At 39.2% G+C, this 18,993-nt stretch overlaps 1 protein-coding gene across 3 annotated transcripts in view; it reads left to right on the forward strand.

The window, feature by feature from the left end:
* LARGE1 (LARGE xylosyl- and glucuronyltransferase 1) overlaps positions 1-18,993 on the forward strand; it is a 189,219-nt gene that overhangs the window by 152,140 nt on the left and 18,086 nt on the right. For 2 of the 3 annotated variants that reach the window (XM_054386620.1, XM_054386621.1), the window contains exons 9-10: positions 6,450-6,605; positions 16,732-16,895. In XM_054386620.1, coding sequence (XP_054242595.1) covers positions 6,450-6,605; positions 16,732-16,895 — 320 coding nt within the window. The remainder of the gene's footprint in view (positions 1-6,449; positions 6,606-16,731; positions 16,896-18,993) is intronic. The other variant, XM_054386622.1, reaches the window with a different exon arrangement.

Genomic DNA, 18,993 nt, shown 5'->3' on the forward strand with positions numbered 1-18,993 from the left:
CAAGTGAGACAACTTCAGTGTCTGAAAAGGTCAGAGGTGTTTATTTTTGCATGGCATTTTTTACACCTTAGAGAAACACTCAGGAGTTGTTACTGAACACTGGCCAAAAGATGTGAAAGTGCTAGTGGTCATTCTGTCCAGGCATCCAGTGTCTATCTCCTTTATCTCAGCTCCTCAGGTGATCCCCAGCAGACCACATGGTGCTGTAGGACCATACCATGCTGGGCTTCAAAGCCTATGGGGATCTGCCTGGAACTGAGCTTTCATTTATGCAATATTTTTTTTCTGGGTTGGGCCCTGTGTTTCTTTTTCTTTTTGGTTAATAGTTTGTTCCTGTCTGTATTGAAATTTCTATTACCATGATTATGGCACAAACCGAACAGCAAGAAAAATCCTGTGAAAGAAGGTAATGCATTGTGATGCCTCCAACAATGAATCATGACCTCACTGAATGAGTCAGTCATGAAGAGAAGTCTGGTTGTCAAGGATACAGATGCTATTTACACACAGGGAATCTGGTACTCCACAAGCACAAAAATCATGTTCTGGACTCTTCAATGAGAATGTATCAAATTATTAGAACTTACCCTCTCACTCCAAAACAGGAAAAATGCTTTACAATTTATTGATGACTTTTCAGTCTTGTTTTGAACACAGCTGCTAATAAATTAGCATATAGATAATTCACTTCATACATTCCACATTCTGAAATTGTGTTGTGTGATTCACTGTGCCCTCCCTGGGAATGTTCTCCACACAAGGACAACTTTGTGAGATTGCTTAGAAAAGTTTAAACAGCTTGTTGTCCATAACCCAAAGACATCATTTCACACCTGCCTCAAACATAACCTGTGGCACCACTTTCCATCCCACTCCCTGAGCCACCTCTTGCTGTCCAAACACCTCTGCACTGGTCTCTAGCAGTTCCAGCATTCTGCCACCTTGCACCTTTTAATGCCAGCCAAGGAAAAGCTACAATGAGAGGAGTATAGTTTCAAGTGGGTTAAACATATACCCCTCCCTTGAATGAACACTGGAATCAGTATAGTGCTTCTGCTCTGACAAAAAGGGAGTGCTCAAGAGGGTTTAGGGTTACTGTTTCAGGCTGGAGGCCTCTCATTAAGCATTGGTACAAGAGGTGTAGGGAGAACTGCAAATCATTTTGAGGAAAAGATGAGAACTTTGAAAAGTACAAAACAGGGACAGTCTGTCAGCTTACTGCCATACAACACAGGCAGTAATCTGGAGAGTAATGTAGGCCCTGGGGCCATGGGCACCAAATCAGGCAGGGCAGGGATCTGAATTCTACATCCAAAAGCAGTGCCTGGACCTCTGGATTGTTGGCTATTCCAACATGAGTCTCCTCAACTTTTGTAGTTCAGAAATATCACTCTGAAAGTTCCCTGATAACTTTTTTTTTTTTTAAATGTTTGATCCTTTCTGGGGAAATTGGTTCTTTTATTAAACCATTCATTTCTGATAAAACACAGTTTAAAAAGAAAGTTTCCAAGCATCTCTAATCAAGGCGTAAATTACTTACGTGGTGCTTGTTTGCAGTGTAACTTGGGCCATATTTAAACTTTTCAGTAATATGTGCCTGAAAAAAAGTCTATTCAGTTGGCAATTAAAATGGCAAATATAGGTGGCTTTACCATGCAGATTTGCTCAGCAGTTAACTCTGTTGATTATAATGCAAACTGGTTGCCTAAACAGGGAGTGTAGTTTTTAAGCATGAAACAAAATACCACTTTTACTTATTTATTTAAATTGTGAAGTGCTCACAGGCTTAATTAAGCATATCTGTTCAGTGCTTTGCAAAATTAAACCTCTTTAGGCATAAATTTAAATGTGCTTAATTTATTCTTACTTTTTTACTCCTCAAGCCTGAAAAGCAGTTCTATAGGTGTACAGGATATCCTGTATTCCCTGATTTCATAAGGGCTGAAACAGAGAGAGAACTTACCAAGATGCATCTTTGGGTTAAAAGTGAAAGAGTTTGTGGTTAAGGAAACATATGGCCAAATACTTCTTATGGAGAGAGAAGATGCTTCAGGGAGAAAAAATGAATAAAGGCACCTATAGGAATAATGTTGTGTTGAAGGTTATAATTTTGTGGTTTGAACATCAGATTCAAAATATTTAATCCCCCCCAATGAGGACAATGCAGCTGGTAACCTAAGGATTGCTGGGATTTTTGGTTTCAGTGTATTTCCATGCACGATAACTGATCTTGGAGCCCTCTCCTACACTCCACCAGCAATATTACATTCTCTGTTACCTTCCTTCTCATTGCCAGTCTGCCAGGCTCTAACTGTGTCATCATTTGAGTGCTTTGGGTCAGAACCTGGTGAAAAAATGGGAACTATTGGTGCAGTTAACCTGTTTCACTAGATCATAAGTGTGTAAGCCTTCCAGGAGGCTGGCTGAGCATAATTAGTGAGTGGTAACAGTTGGTGAATAACTAGGATGGTGAATAACAGAAATGTAGATAGTGCCAAGTTGCTTAATGACAGCTAACCAAGTGTTAAATAGATGTAGAATTTTAAATTCTGATCTTTCAGTACCTAAATTGCTAAATGAAGATTAAGGAGTGTATTTTTCTTAGTTCTCAGGGGGCCTTGATCACAAGTGGGAAGGATCCATGGGGCAGCCTGAAGGCTGGTGCTGATCCTGCAGTGTCCACACAGATAACAGCACTAGAATTTTATATGTTCTAAGTATAGTTCCTTCTGTAAGCCAACAGATCTTTGGAATAGCTTAAACACTAGGAGGGAAAATAGAAGAAGAAATAAACACAGTATTATGGTGCAATTCAGACTCAGAAAAGGGATGTCATAGTAACAAGATTTTTAATTTCTAGATTCACTTTTTTTAATCTTGACATAACACTTGCTCAGTCTGCAAATTAAGTGGATTCTAAGTTTGACTGGTTTTTCCCTTATGATTTCCCTGTAGCCTCTTTCCACCTGATTTTTTTTTCTCTCCAATCAATTCACTAGTTGTAGAGACCAATAAGATCTCCCCATGGCTTTCTCCAGAATAAACAATCCCAGCTCCTTCAGCCACTGCTTGTGTTTTCTGCTCTCCAAGCCCTTCACTATTCTCATTGCTCTTCTCTGGACGTGCTCCAGGACCTCAGTGTCTTTCTTATACCCAGAACTGAACACAATACTCAAGCTGTGGCCTCACCAGGGCCAAGTACAGGGGCATGATCGCTTCCCTACTCCTGGTGGATATACTTTTTTTGATACAAGCCAGGGTGACACTGTCCTTCTGGGCCACCTGGGCACACTGCTGGCTCATGGTCACCTGGAGGTAGCATGTTGTATGTCAGTGATCAAGAGTCTTGTTGCTTTTTGAAACCTGCTATTCATTTTTATGCTTTCATATATCACATAATATTTATCTAATCATGTTATATTTAAAAATCAGCCTCTTGTTTTGGTGGACCTGTTTTGTGGTTTTCCCATCTCAGGTCATCTACATGGTTGCACAGTTCCTTGATGTTCTTTAGCTGCATTGACATGTACTGTCTTTCTTGATTAAAAAATCAATTTTTCTGGATAGTCATCAGCTCCTTTCAGCTTTCTTCAGCTCACTCCAGGCTCCCCTGACATCTGCACACATGCAGCATCCTGACACATTTCAAATCTGATCAGATCTGAACCACCAACTAGGCCTTTGACACTTACCAGCTTTTACACACAGAGCAGATTTTGAAGCACAGCAGCAAAGAGCCTGTTACACTGACAAGTGACTTTGACATCATCCCACACACAACTGGGTAGCAGCATCAACACCAGTGCTTGGCTGTGTTGTGACATCGTGTATGTTGATGAGAAATACCTGCAGCACTAGGGAGCCTGTCCCATAACAGTTACTGAGTTTGTCATCATTAGGCATTTCTGTGCTTATGGTCCCCAGGCTGAGTGCTTAGAGTGCTTAGCAAGGGGGTAGGATGCTCATGAAGACATCCAGAAAGGAAACTCACATGAAGTGTAGCAGTAGTCCAGAGAGCACACAGAAGATTTTTCTTCACAGGTATTTTTTTTGTCCCATTTGCCAGCTTCTCATCTTTCTTTGGTCCACTCTTAAATGAGTGCAAGTCACCAGCTGAATATTTAATTCAGTGCCTGCTTAGGAAAACACATATTAGTACCCTGTAAAACTGTTAACTAGCCCTTTAGATTCCTTCAGCCCTATGCTTCTGTTACAGCTCTCTGTTTCCCTGAGGTAGAATTCAGTCACAGAGAGTTTTTTTTGTATGCATTTCATGCCTTTTGTTGCAGTTAAATGCAATGGATGAAATATGTCAAGTTCTTTTCAAAGAAAGGAGATTTGAAGATCCATTTTTCTAAGGAGGAAATCTGTCATCTTAATTTTATGTCCTAACGTACCTTAAAGCTTCTTTTGTTGCTGTGTTTTCAGCACACGTTGCAGCAACATGTTAGTGCACAGTTAGGCTCTACTTCTGAATATATGGATAATTGTAAAACCAGCAAAGAATGTAGCATTACCTGGAAAAAACATCTACAATGAGTATTTTTGTCCAAATATTTTTCCAGACTTATACAGTGTGTAGATGCATCATAATCTTGACTTAAATTGTTCCTATAACTGGAAAAAGTGATTTGCCAATTTCTGAAATTATCTTTTTTTTCCCCCTATAGTTAGAATCATAGAATCAGTCAGGGTTGGAAGGGACCACAAGAATCATCTAGTTCCAACCCCCCTGCCATGGGCAGGGACACCCCACACTAGATCAGGCTGGCCAGAGCCTCATCCAGCCTGGCCTTAAACACCTCCAGGGATGGGGCCTCAACCACCTCCCTGGACAACCCATTCCAGGCTCTCACCACTCTCATGGTGAAGAACTTCCTCCTCACATCCAGCCTGAATCTCCCCACTTCCAGCTTCATTCTATTCCCCCTAGTCCTATCACTACCTGAACTGCTTTTCTGTAGCTGCATATATGGTTTTCTGACATCCTATTAGCCTCAGCAGTGAAATCCCAAGAAGGGATAAAGTTTTCCCTACCAGGAGATACTTTCATTAGTGTTGGGTCTGTGGAAGAGAATGACAATAGTTTTTATGGCAATATAGATACTGCTTGGAGAGACTGTGTTGTCGATGAAGTTAGTACAGGAAGCTTTCAGGGCTGTATCCTACTCTTTGCTCCTCCAGTCTGCTCAAGCAGCAACAGAGAGTGTGATTTCAGAGGGCTCCCTGTTGCTGTTGACACGAAGGGAACTACATTCATCCATCCTGGGCTGCTTCTGTTCTACGTGCTGCGCTTCAGCTCTGTGCATTCCCTCCCGCAAACACAATGCTCAGAGCAGAGCTTAACCGCGCACCCGCCTCGGCAGCAGGCAGTGCAGCTCTGGCTTCGTGCGAGTGACACGGTGCCTTCACGCAATTAACCTAATGGATTCAGAGCACCTCCAGAACTCATAGCTTGGAAATATTCCCTTGGGAGACTTTTTTTTCTTTTTTTTTTTTTTTTACTCTCATTAGAAGTCACAGGAATAAACCTGAATACAAAGCGTTTGGTATTTTTCACTTGTGCCTGAAATATAGCCTCTATAAAATCAAATCATTCCTGCAAGCCACTTTTGGCTTCCTCTTTGTTTTTCCTTAGGGCCCCATTCTCGTTCACACTGGCTGCAGTGCAAAGTTGCCTTGATGTAAATGAGAATCAGGCCCTTTATTGTCAGCATTGGAATTAAATCTAGGCCAGTGTGAGAGTCATTTCCCATTAGCAGAGGCTAAATACCTGGTAGAAATTGGAATTCAAAGGGTGAAGCATTGTACTGCATCACTGTGTAACACAACCGAGATCAGGCTTGTTTAAATGAAGCAATGGCAAAAAGAAAGTCAGATTACATTCAGTCCTTTTTGACTGGTGTAAATGGTAATTTCAAGTTTTTTCTCCTCTGTGTGTCCACCTAGCCTGAAACAGCGAATCGATTTCATTATCTTAAACAGTCATGTGGCAATCTAAGATTAATATTTAATACCTACACCCCTGTGTTCATCACCCTGCCATCTCCTCCAACAGAGTGCATAACCTATCAGGTACTTGATTAGAGTTGTGACAGCATTTATGAGGTGCTGCATCCCAAACTAAAGCCACATCCTAAATCACATGTGCAGGTTCTCCATGGAGGAGAACATCATGCTCTGTGTGTTCATCACACACAAAGCATATCACCCACAGAGTATGTACTTTCTTGTGAAAGATGTGGCAAAGCCGTCCTGATACCTGATAAAAAGACAGAAGGAAGTCTGTAGTTTTGGGGTTGGGTTGGGTTTTTTTCTATTTGTGAGAGGGCAGTGAACTGAACACACATGAGAAGAACAGATAAAGTGTATCTGTATTCTAACAGCAGAATGTGTTTTCTCTTTTTCTGTTGTTTTGTTTTTGTTTTTGTTTTTTTTGTTGTTCTGAGGTGATTCACTGGAACTCACCAAAGAAGCTGCGAGTGAAAAATAAGCATGTGGAGTTTTTCCGCAACCTCTACCTGACATTCCTGGAATACGATGGGAATTTACTGAGACGGGAACTCTTTGGCTGCCCCAGTGAGACAGATGTTAACAGTGAAAATGTAAGTGGATGTCTAAGACCTAACGATTTAAATGGTGGTTTGTTCAGCATGAAGACTTGGAGAGTCGGCAGTGGAATGCAGAGGGGCTTGGGAAAATTGAGGTCACTGCTCAGATTCCAGGAGTGTGTAAATTATTTAATTTGTGCCTCAGTTCTTCACCTGTAAAATTATCTTATTAGTCCTTCATTTCCCCTGTTCTTTGTTGTTGGGGTTTTTTTTGGTCTAGTTTGCCTTTTAAAAATCCCCAGCAGAAGGTAGCATCACAAACTGAAAATGAGGATTTAGGTTCTTAATTCCATTAGGCAATTTTGCAAATTGCACCCTTAGACCTAAAGCTTTCCGGAGAAAGGCCTTGTTTCTTACTGTGTGTTCACCATAGTAATGTCAATGTTGGTTAGTAGATACTAATGCACAAATAATGAAGAAGAAATTAAAATATCAAGACTACTAGATTTAGGTCTCTGATTTTTTTTTTGCCATGCTGCAATCTACAGAGTGAGTTAATTCTTCAAGGTAACACATAGGCTGTGAGACTGCAGGGTATTTCTGCACAGCCCTTAACCAAACACAGCAACATTTTTGTGTATCTGCATAAGATTTGCAATCAGAATCTTTCAGATGAAGCAAATCCTTTAAAAATGTTTGAAATCAAGGATGTTTACATACAGATGTTCTTATGTATGTGTCTGTGCCTTAATACATATAATTCCAATGCCAAAAGCTGTTAACCGAAGCATTTATGCCCAGATGTGTATGATCTCCTTGTGTATAATGTGGACTCTGGAGGTTTATAGACCAAGTGTCAACTTTGGCTACGTAGTCTGAAAGAAAATAAAAGGGAACCTGTTACATTTTATGTTATCTTCAAGGAAAAAAAATATATATACAACATTCTCTATATAAAAATCAATAAAGCAAAGCCAGTATCATGTAGACATTAGCAGTTACGAGGTAATTGGCAATCAATAATGTTATTGGACTTGGAGTGTTTCCATTTAGTTTGTGGATAAAATGACCAGAGGAAATGTGTTTTAACTGTAGCACTCAGAGACTGGATAGATATATTTTAGCCCAAGGCATGGCTTTCCAGATACTTATTTGACCATCCCACTGTCTTCTGAAAGGGAGTGGAGAGTGATGAGTAGAGGAGATAAACATTAATCCGGAGAGACTGTGGCCAGGATGAAAGAGAGAGAGAGAAGGCAAGCACACAGTGAGAGCAAAAGCACATGGAGAAAAAGGTCCTCTCAAGAGTGAGAGCACTTTTAGACAATCAAGGGAACTGAATGTGATAGAAGACCACTAAGATTCTGACAGTCAGAGGCATGAGGATACAATAGACAGAGAACAGGATAAGAAGAGAAAGAGGTGTGAGATATTAAAAAAAATAAATAAAAAACCAAACCAACTACAATAAAATGCAGGTTAAAATTATACTGAGGAGCATAAATGCAATCACAGGCTTGTTGCTATATTTTCCACAGCTCTCTAAATCCTTAATAAACAGATTTATTCCAGACGACAAGTTGCTGGGGGAACAGTGCACAATGACTGTAAGTTCTTGTTGCAGAAAATGGCAGTCCTGAAAGTTTAAAATGGCTCATTTTACTGAGCTTGTATCTAGTTGACAGATACTGAAAATGACTAACTGTTCAAGGCTGTTTCTTATTCAAGACAAGTAGAACGCAATATGGTATATGGTATGACTTGTGTCTGAAAAAGAAATGTAACTCATTCTTCCATTTATAAAGTTAAAAAAAAGAGAGAGAGAGACACTGGGAAAGAATGAGCTAGACATATAGAAATACATGAGTCTAACTTGCCAAGAGAAACCAAAAAGTTAACAGCCTACTATCAGAACAGTTAGATATAGGAAAGAAATCTAACCTCAGATATCTTAAGGGTAGTCATGTAGGAGAAGATACTGGTTTATATTAGTTACCTTTGATGTAATCTCCCCTCTGAAGTTAACTATGTCCTTTTTATTGCAGAATACAGATTTCAGGTTTGAAATTATGAGACCCTAAAAATAGGATTATCCTGAAAATCACTGATAATCTCACTCTGTCTGCTGTAGCATATACAGTGTCACAGCTGCAGCATATACGGTGTCACAGGTGTCCTATTAAAATACAGTACATCCCCATGATCTACTGCAGGATAATCTTCAGAAGTGAAGCAGCTTGTAAGGTGAGCAGGGAGCCACTGTTTGTCATTCCTCCCAATATAAGAACGAGGGAGCATGACGGGGAAAAAGCAAGTAGCAGGTTCAAAACAAAGACATTTCACCCACAATGTAATGATCCTTTGAGCAGGAGGTAATGTTGCTAAAAATATACATATGCTCAAAAGTGGCTCTTCATGGAAAGAAAATCAATCAGGAGCTGTTAAGCTTTGGAGCAGAAAATCCTTGAACCACAAGCTCAGGACTAGGGAAGAGTTCTGAAAAAGCTTCGCTCTACACTCAATCTGCTTTTACGTTCATCTCTAGGCAGCCTCTCCAGCTCACAGCTGGAGACAGGATACTGGGCTAGATGGACCTTTAATCTAACAAGATGCAGCCATGCATTTGCATTAGAATTCCTAAGCATATATATTACATAAATAGCCATAATTTCTACAAAGTCAAGTAGGAGTTGTTATTTGGTTAATCTTAACACCTATTATTTTTCTCCTCTAACCTGAGACTAGCAGCCCCTAAACACAACTGGACTTTATTATGCTAGGCATTGTATGTGGGTGAAAAAGGTGCTCCTTCAGCTGCCAGTGCTTCTCTGCACTGTGAACCAGTGAACAAAATGTTAGAATAGCTCTGCTGGTTTTACAATCAGAGAGAAATACTTAAGCACTAATTGAACTGAGCCCTATGATGGAAGAAGCAGTGGCTTGTTGTGAGTCTGTCACTCACAGTCTGGCTCTATCAGAATCTACCCTAAAGGTCTTGTTCCAATATGCCAGCTATTGCTTCTTTACAGTTTAATATTTGTAATGATGTTTTATTTAGAGTTAAACCTGCAATTAAGAATCTTATTTGTAATGCAAATATCTGTAAAACATGAAAAGGAAGTGTGACAGTGGGTACTGTGGGGCTAGTTCTGATTCTAAGGCCCCTTTATGCTTCTCAGCAGTACTGAGGTGATCTTAAAACGAATGTGAATTATTTATCTTGCCTTTTTAAAGGCTCTTTGCAGGGCTAGAGAGATGTAAATGGGTATTAGTTTAAAAGGTAATCAGTTCTTGCATTAATCTCTTTCACCCTTCCTCTGTGTCTGTGTGCACATGCCTGTATACTTAAATATATATCTGTCTATATGCACGTGGAAGGATTAGTGCTTTTTGGTTTGCTAAGGAAGCATAATACCACAGACTGAATTTTAAGAGGTCTAAAGGCAGCCTTTGGATCTGCTGCTGCTGCATAGTCCTGATCCAGTCAGTGATCTTCAGCTGTACAAACAGCACTGTTTTTAGGTTGTAAAATGTCAGAAATGAGCAGGAATGAGCAGAACAGAGCTGAAATACAGGAGGTAGAAAAATACAGACCGGGGTAATTTTTCTGTTCATATAAAAATGTTCATATGTATGTCTATGTGTACCTGCATGTTTCATCCTTTACTTAAAATATTCAAACTGAAAGGCCATGTGTGTTGCAGGGACAGGCTGTGGACTGCAGCCTGCCATGTGCTTCTTGCCATAGAGCAGTACTGTTAAGTCCTCTTTACTCAATATGTGCTAAAATGAGATTACACAGAGAAAACTCTTCTCTACAGATAGGTATTACAATCACCTCTTCACCTTTTGTGCAGATTCTGGATGAGAAATGTAGAATATGATCCAAATTCTCCTGTAAACACAGCCATTGACTTAAGTCAGTGCCTTTAGAATGTGTCCTTAGTCATGCCATCCTACTTACTCTTATGCTATTTGCCATTTCTTGCTCCTACTTTTTATTTTTGATGCAATGCAGAAGATTTTAGGGAAACCCATGAAAACAAAGCCAGCAGTCTCAAGTTAGAACAATTCCTATTGGCTTCAATGCTTCTGTCCAGTGTGTCATTCTAAAGGACCTTCTGTAAAGCCTACACTGTTTCAACAGGATCTTCTATGTACCAACCTTCCTCTGTAGATATGCTGTGAGATTGATTTTGTAAGCCTGATTTTAGCACGGAGACACACACTCAACCTTTTAGCACTCCCATAAAGCTTCTTTCCTGCAGACTATTTCTAACCAGGTACTTCTGCCAAAGCATTAAATTTGAAGGTTAAATGGGGTGTCCCCTCTCAGTGAATCCTCTGTACTGACCCAAAGCCCAGAACAAGATCGGGAAACCTATCACCAATCTTGCTCAATTTAAGAAAAGGACAGTAGGTTCCCATTAGAGGAGGCTTTTAGAAAACACAGGGAAAAGTCTCTGCATGTTCTTATTTTCAGATTTTTAAATCAACAATACAAAGAAAGTGCATAAAAATCTAGTTCTCCCTGAAAACACTTGTTGAGCTGTATAATTATTTACTAGATGTGCAAAATGAGAGTTTCTTTATAGTAGCAAATGGCTGTGCATGCCAGCTTGTAATATCCACCAGAAAAGCCAGAGATTCTAGCAGTTTACCACAGAGTATAAGCTCTACTAACAAATTTAGGAATTTTTTGGATGCCTAAAAATAGCATGCAGAAGGAGCTCCCAAGATAGTATTAGGGTACTGAGCCTGGAGTCAGGCTGATACTTTGAGTACCCTTTGTTTGTGCAGAATTTCAGAATACTGCATCGTTTGTAGGTTTGGGATTTGAAGTTACAATTTTGCCATGACATTGTCTTTCTCTAGCTATAGCAAATGCTACATGGCAATTTTGAGGTGAAATCCTGACTTACCCAGCTGTGTTGTTTCTAATATTGTAGCTGTTACTGTTATTAAGTGCTGAGCTGGTAGCCTATCCTGTTACCTGAAAGTTGCCATTCAAGTGCTTACAGTATTGCTAGATGGGGGATCGTGTGGACTGGGATTTTTTTGTCATGGTGGTATTTCTCCTTTTTTTCTTTTCTCTCATTTTTTAAAATGAGAGGTTTTTTAACTTTTAAATTTTAAATTTTTTTAAAATTAAAAATGGGGAAAAGCTTGAGAGGTTTGCCCGCATGACAAGTTCTGATGACCCCATCATGGAAATACTCCGTACCTTCGAGAAGGAACTGACGTTTGGGGCAGGAATGTGTCTTTTGCCAACCTGGTAAAAACTTACACAAACTGTAATGCTGGAAAACCACCATAAGTAGTATTTTCTTTGACTTCAAAGAAGCTCAAATCTCCAGAGATTTTTTCTTAGGAGTATGTATGGAAAAGTCTGAGCAGATTATATGTATATATATATATCCCAGTGACACAGCAGAGTTGAACATGCTGCAGGCAGGGGACCTGGACAAAGACTGGCATCTTCTTTGTCTGCTTCTTCTGAATACTCTGTGCCAGGTTCTGACTGGACAGTAGAGCTGAGAGCTGGAACCTCTCTGGTCTCTGTTCTGAGGGACATCTGTTGCCCTCACCAAGGTCCAGACGGTATGGAAGAGGAAAAAAAATTCAGAATCACAATAAAAAAAATGAAAGCTAGATGAAAGGCAGAAAGGAAGGAGTTAATTTGGACAAAGAATGTTTGGAGCAGGAAGACTGTAGGTGTAGAGAGCTGGCAGATTAGTTGAGTAGGGACTATGGGACAAGAAATAAGGCTGGGACTGACTTAGATAGCAAAACTTGCCACACAAGAAGGAACAGGGCTAAGGACAAACAAATAAAAGCAAGACCAAGCTGTCAAGGCACTGCACTGCCAGAGAGGTGTGGGAACAGCTCAGACAAGAAGGTTTGGCAGGGACCTGGGGAAAGAAGGTGCAGAGGACTACTAAGGTTTGATATCTGCAGCTGAGATCAAGGAAAGTTGTACTTCATATATACAGAACTGTCTAAGATGTTAAGCATGCCTAAAAATTTGGGTTGTTATTGTGGTGATTATTTACTGTTCAGAGAAGCCATGGCTTCCATTCAGCAAGAGTGATAGCTACTTTTTACATGCTGCAGCAAAATTCTTCTTGCTAGGTGGGATTGCTCAGGCACTATCCTCTTTGTCCTTAGCACAGCTTTGTTTCACAGAAGACTCAATCTGACCCACAGCAGATGTACAAAATTTTACAGCGTGGGAGGAAGAAAGATTTAATTGATGTGGGATTAGCCTGGCTTTTATTGCTCATCATTGGAGAAGCTAGAAGTACTTTATGTAGGTCATCCCAAACAAGATTCAGTGAATGCTTTTTCTGCCCTGCATCATCATCTGCTTTGTTTGTGCCATCCTAAAGGCAAGAGTTAATTCACACACTTTCAAAGTGCTAAATGCTGCAATCCAAATTGCCTACTGGTGGGAACTGGGACAGCTACAATGGAGGAAATGAAACTGCTGCTGTTTGTAACTAGAGGATAGTTTCATCCAAGGCTGGGGCTGGTTTTCATCTCAGTGGCCAAGCTGAGTTGATTTTGTATTATGAATCTTAACTGCAGACACCAGGGAGAAGGTAAGATGATCAGAAAGTTAAAAGCTTTCATCTAAGCTGCACCTGTTGTGTTGCTGTGCTATTGAGTGAGTGACTTCAGCCTAGTGTCATCTCACCTCACCTTAAACTCCATTAGAGAGAGAGATGCCTACGTTAGGTTTTTATCCTCTTCCCTAGGATCTAAAAAGCCTCCAGACACAACACATTTTTTGTTGGTGTTTTTTTAAAACACTACTAATTTCTTAGCAAATACTTCTGATCAGGATTTTGGATCACTCTCACCTGAGATTAAATCCTGTAGATTTTGGTAGGAAGTTAATTGCTCCTGTGCCACAGGTCAGGGAAAAAAAAAAAGAAGCCAATCACAAATATGCTTACACTAGGAAGGGAAATTTATGAGCAGACTTAATCAATTCACAGGTGAAAAGTATGTGTTGTGTGCCATGTATCATACGGTTCTACCATCTTTCATATGGACAGAAAACAACACCTCATCTCATGCAATCCCATCAATCAGATAAGTAGACCTGGTAAATCATCATGATTTATGGTAGAGTTGAGAACCCCCTGGCTTGCCTGGTGTGTCTCTGACCACCTTCAAAGTATACTTTTCCTTGGGTGAGGTCTGATCACTTGCTCCAGCTGGATGCTCAGAGAAGCAGCTAAGCATATATTATTTTATTTATGTATTTGTTTCTTTGATTTGGCATCATGCATCGCATGGCTGCCTTCTTTAATTTGTGGAACAAGTGAAATCATGATGCTAATGAAAGCACTTGTTTCTCACTACAGCATTTCCTTAGAGAATATCTACCTTACTTAGCCTGGAAAGAACACATTTTTCAACTGTGAGAGTGGTTCCTAGAGGTGACATTTCACACATACTCAGTGGCAAGTAGCCTTAGCATTGAAAATTTTGTAAGAAGCAGTGAATCTTGTGCTAAGCAGGTACTCACTTATAAGAATACATTGTCACTCTAAGGATGAGAAGTCTTCACTATAGTCAGTGTATTGTTACAATGGAGGGGTCTGTAATGGGGATGCCTTTTTATCAAATCTAGCTGATATGGAGGTCCTTATTGTGATTTGCACAGATTTATTAGCATTCCCATGATAAACCCAACTTTTCAAAAAGACATTCATGTGGGAGCAAACCTTATGACAGGATGTAAGTTTTTATCTGTAACTAATAGATGTACGCAATATGCATGCCGTAGTCAATGATATCACTGGAGAAGTATTATGACACCAAGCTGAGTGTTGCTGCTGATATGCTAGAAGGAGGGATGCCATCCAGAAGGACCTGGATAAGCTGGAGAGGTGGGCCTAGGTGAACCTCATGAGGGACAACAAGACCAAGTACAGGGTCCTGCACCTGAACTGGAAGAATCCTCATTATCAATACTGGCTGTGGGGTGAGGTGATAAAAAGCAATCCCACAGAAAAGAATTTGGGAATTCTGGTGAATGAGAAGCTGTACACGAGCCAACAAGTTTCTCCTCTCTCTCCTTTTCCCCACCCCAGAGTTCTGTAGTGCACAAAGACATAATATAGGCCCATAACTCATAATTATTTATATCCTCTTAGCTTGCAACCCATATATAATCTGATGATCAATCAGTGACTGCCTGGTTAAATAGCTTGTGTGCAATTACACACTTGGAGCATGGTCATTTGTACACACAGCAGGATAGTAAGGTACCCCTGAAATGTGCTTTGCTATTATTTCAACCATTTAAATGTCAATCATCTCTTTGATAATTCTGTTAGGGTGTCCTATTTCTCTTTTCAAACAAGAAACAGGAAGATGTAACATTCTCTCTAGTTATTGTTGTAAATATTGTTTGAGTACTGCTCAAAAAATAAAGTACAGATTCAGCTGAATGATGATTTGTAAAGCAGAATGAATGAAACTCCAACAATATGTAAAAGAACTCCTGATTTCTATTCCATTGAAGGAGATCTGGATTTCAATTGAAGTTTTGTTTGAGTAAAGATTTGTCAAGATTCGGACTCTTGTCTTTCTAAAAGCATTCTCTCCTGAGGGATGTTAGGAGATCTGTGTTGAACAATAGCACAGAAGAATGAAAGCCTCATCCAAAACTCACTGAAATCAAAGGAAGTATTTCCATTATTCAAAGAAGATTATAGAGTGATGTATAGGAAAATACTAGGAATTATTCCATCAGCCTTCACAGGAAAACATTCAGCTGCAAGCATTATTGTTCGTGGAAACCATTATGCTTACAGTTCCAGGAACAAGACTCTTCTTCTTAATACAGTATTAGAACAAAAATTACCTACATTTTCCTTCTTTTTTTTCATGAAGATGGGGAAACTATTTCTTTAAATGAATCTGAACAGAACAAAAAGGAGAGTTTTTTGAATCAGAATGTCTATAATTCCGTATCTGTTTGTCACATGAAACAGTGAGATTTATATAAAAATGCCTACAATTCCTATAAAATTAACATTTGTCTTAATTACTGCTTAATATGCAATCGTATTCTTCTTATAGGATGCTTTTAAGAAAATACTAAAATGGTGCCTTTATTAATAACCAAAGTTTTAGAGCAGTGCAAAGAGAACTCTATTGGACATGTTAGGACCAAATATAAATTTGCATCTTCATTTCATTTTGTAGTACATTTTATAGCATTTTACTGAATTTCCTTTTAAATGAATATATTTTAAATTATCTAGCCAGTTGTTTGGTTTTAAAATAATATAGTTCAGGGACGGGATTGGTCAGCTGCATAGACATGTGGTCAGTTTTTCTCTTTGTCCTTTCTCTTTTTCCCCAGAACCCAACTTTTATTCTCTTAAAGCTACATGTCAAAGTGACTCAAGATTTGATTGCTTTGAGATGATCATTTTGCCTTTGAAAGGGCTTGGTTTACAAGTGAGCCAAAAAATACCTGTCCTTTGCTACTCCACCACCCTTTGGATTTCCCAAACTCAGTATCCAGAAGCATAAAACCTGTTAACAGTGTAGGCTTAATTCTGGCACCTCTGCAGTTGCAGATTTTTCATTGCAAAATCTAACTGGTGCAGATATATACATCTCAAAAGATGGAATAATGACCAGTTAAAGTTTTTAACTTGTCTAGCTGTCTATGGTGCTAGTAGCAGTTACTATTCTCCAACAGAGGTAGCAGAACAGGCATTGCTCAGTGTAGTACACGCAAATTTAATCTGTTGCTGAGTCTTGTCTACTGGAGCTTTATGTCCATGAGTAGTTTGAAACACTGCTTGGAATAAGGAATGATAATTTGTATGGCATTAACTCTGAGATTTGTGATTGCTCACTGTTTCATTGCTAGTCTGGGTGTTGAAAGTATGTAATACTTATATATGTAATACATATATAAAATAATGTAGGCCATAATACAATGATCTGTCCACCTTATCAGTTTACTCACAAGTGCTTTCTTCTGTCCAGTGACATGCAGGAATGAGGTCTGTAGAAACCCCTCTATTCTGTATGTCCCCTGCTACTCCCCACTGAATCACATTGCAAGTTTCCAACCTTCCCCTTCTCTCTGATTTGCTAAAATAACTATAAAGACCTTATCTTCTTGTCCACTCTTTCCTCCTAGCTCCAGAAGCAGCTGTCTGAGCTGGACGAGGATGACTTATGCTACGAATTTCGTCGAGAGCGTTTCACCGTCCATCGCACTCATTTGTACTTTCTACATTATGAATATGAGCCTGCTTCAGACAATACTGATGTAACACTAGTGGCTCAACTTTCAATGGACAGGTAGGAAAAAATCTTTTGTTCATCTGGCAACATGAGACAACGAATATTTTCTTACAGAGAAATCCAATTATCTAATGCTTCGGGGAGAGGAAAAAACTGCTTTCGTAGAAACTTGGATGTCGTACTGTAAGACCTTTCTTGAGTTAGGAGTAGTGCATGTAAATAGCACACATGCATCCAGACTTCAGCTCCACACTGCACATATGAGTGTGGGTAGAGTTCATAATAGGCAGGCTACTGGAACTGCAGGGGTTGTTATTTGTTAAGATTGACAGGCATTATTAGTTTATGGAGTTTTATGGCAACTTAGAAAAAAATAGGTTTGTGATAGACTTAGGCAAGTAATTGTAGCTGACCAAGTTTTTACACACAGTATTTCTTCATTAGACAACATTAGTTTTACTTTCATTGGCATTTCCTTGCAGAAAATTTCAATTAATGATGTTTCTTATAGTGAAAATCAAAACTAAACATTTTAAAGTCAAATTGAGTAGTTAAAAATAAAGCTTTTTTTTTTAATGTGCTAGTGTGAAATTTAAAAAATCTCCTTTTGAGAAGAGACATTGCATTTTTACACAAATGTCAATTTTCAGGATTTAATATTTCTAATTTAACTCTTTTCAACTTCCAGTTTTGATGCAAAATGGAATTTAATTAGCGCTTCATTTGGAAAAAAAAAGAAAATCCATTTCATGACAAGTTCCACCTGCACCTTTCTGATTCCCACCATGGCAATTAGTTGTAATTTTTCAGAAGGTCTGAAAGTGCAGTATTGATCAAACAGCTTTGTGGAATTTGGAACTGTCAGTCCCTTCTGCTTCCCAGTTCAAATCTAGTCCAAACTTTGTAGTTACTGCTATCAGAGTGTGTTACAAAGCAGGTTAGAACTCCTTGAATATTAGCCAGAATCTAATACTTCATTTAGCAGAGCACATACAGAATGCAACATGACCCATGAATACCACCACTGCTACACCAGTGGAAGGTCATCAGTATTTCAGAAGAGTTGGAGAAATTCAGATCAGCAGAACAGTTACAACCTGGTTTAAAATAAACACGAACAAATGAGGACTATTCTGTTTTGCCAGTGCCTCAGCAGTGCATCCTGCACATCATGTTATGATGTGCTATGCACATCCATGTCTGTACTATTGGGTTTTAATTGAGGAAACATTTCTTAAGTGTTCACAAACCTTTGACTAACAAACTAAAGAAAGAAATTAAGCTAGACCCTGAGCGAGTGCCACAGTAAATTAGTAAAGCTGGTGTGTGCACATAGTTTATTTTCCCCCAAGAATTTGATTCAAAAGAATTGAAAAGAATGAGCTGGGGCTCAGTGCTGATTCACTGGCACTGATGCAAAGTCTGAGCATCTGTTTCCCTTTCTGGATCCTCACTGGGGCAAACGTTTGTAGTGATAGACAGAACCACACATTTTTATTCAGGAAGAACAGCCCTCCTGGTACTGTGCAGGAAAAATCTTCCCTACTTCATTGGTGTGTTGATATAAATTATTGATTTGAGTTGAAAATTCTTTCTTTCAGCTAAAATCAATAAATAATATCATACCAAAGAACTGTTTAGCTGCTTTATTTTCTTCCCCATCTTTCAGTTACTGCCTTATTTCTTTGGATCATCTTTAAACTACTTTTATTAAACTCCTCCAGCACAGCTGTAGAGATTTAGTGTTTCAGATGTAAGATGACATAAGCAGTGTGCTATTTGCTACATTCCTGCATCATTCTTTCAAATCATAGAATCATAGAATCAGTCAGGGTTGGAAGCGACCACAAGGATCATCTAGTTCCAACCCCCCTGCCATGGGCAGGGACACCTCATGATATCAAATGATATCAAAGAAGAGGAAAGGAAAGAAGCAGCTCCCAGTGTCTTCAATTATAGTCCTGTTAGAGATGAGACTGACATGATTATCATGACAGGCTTATGTTAGCCTGTGCTATAGGCCTGGGAAAAGGAAGAGAGAGATGAAGTTTAGAAGTTAACGTTAATGTGTAAACAGAAGCTTTGTGACAGACTTTGTTCAGTGTTGTTCATCATTGGTTAATGGTCACCTTTTATATTGAAGTGACATTTTGTT

This window comes from Indicator indicator, chromosome 14 (genome assembly GCF_027791375.1).
Source record: "Indicator indicator isolate 239-I01 chromosome 14, UM_Iind_1.1, whole genome shotgun sequence".
In the NCBI taxonomy this organism is placed as follows: domain Eukaryota; kingdom Metazoa; phylum Chordata; class Aves; order Piciformes; family Indicatoridae; genus Indicator; species Indicator indicator.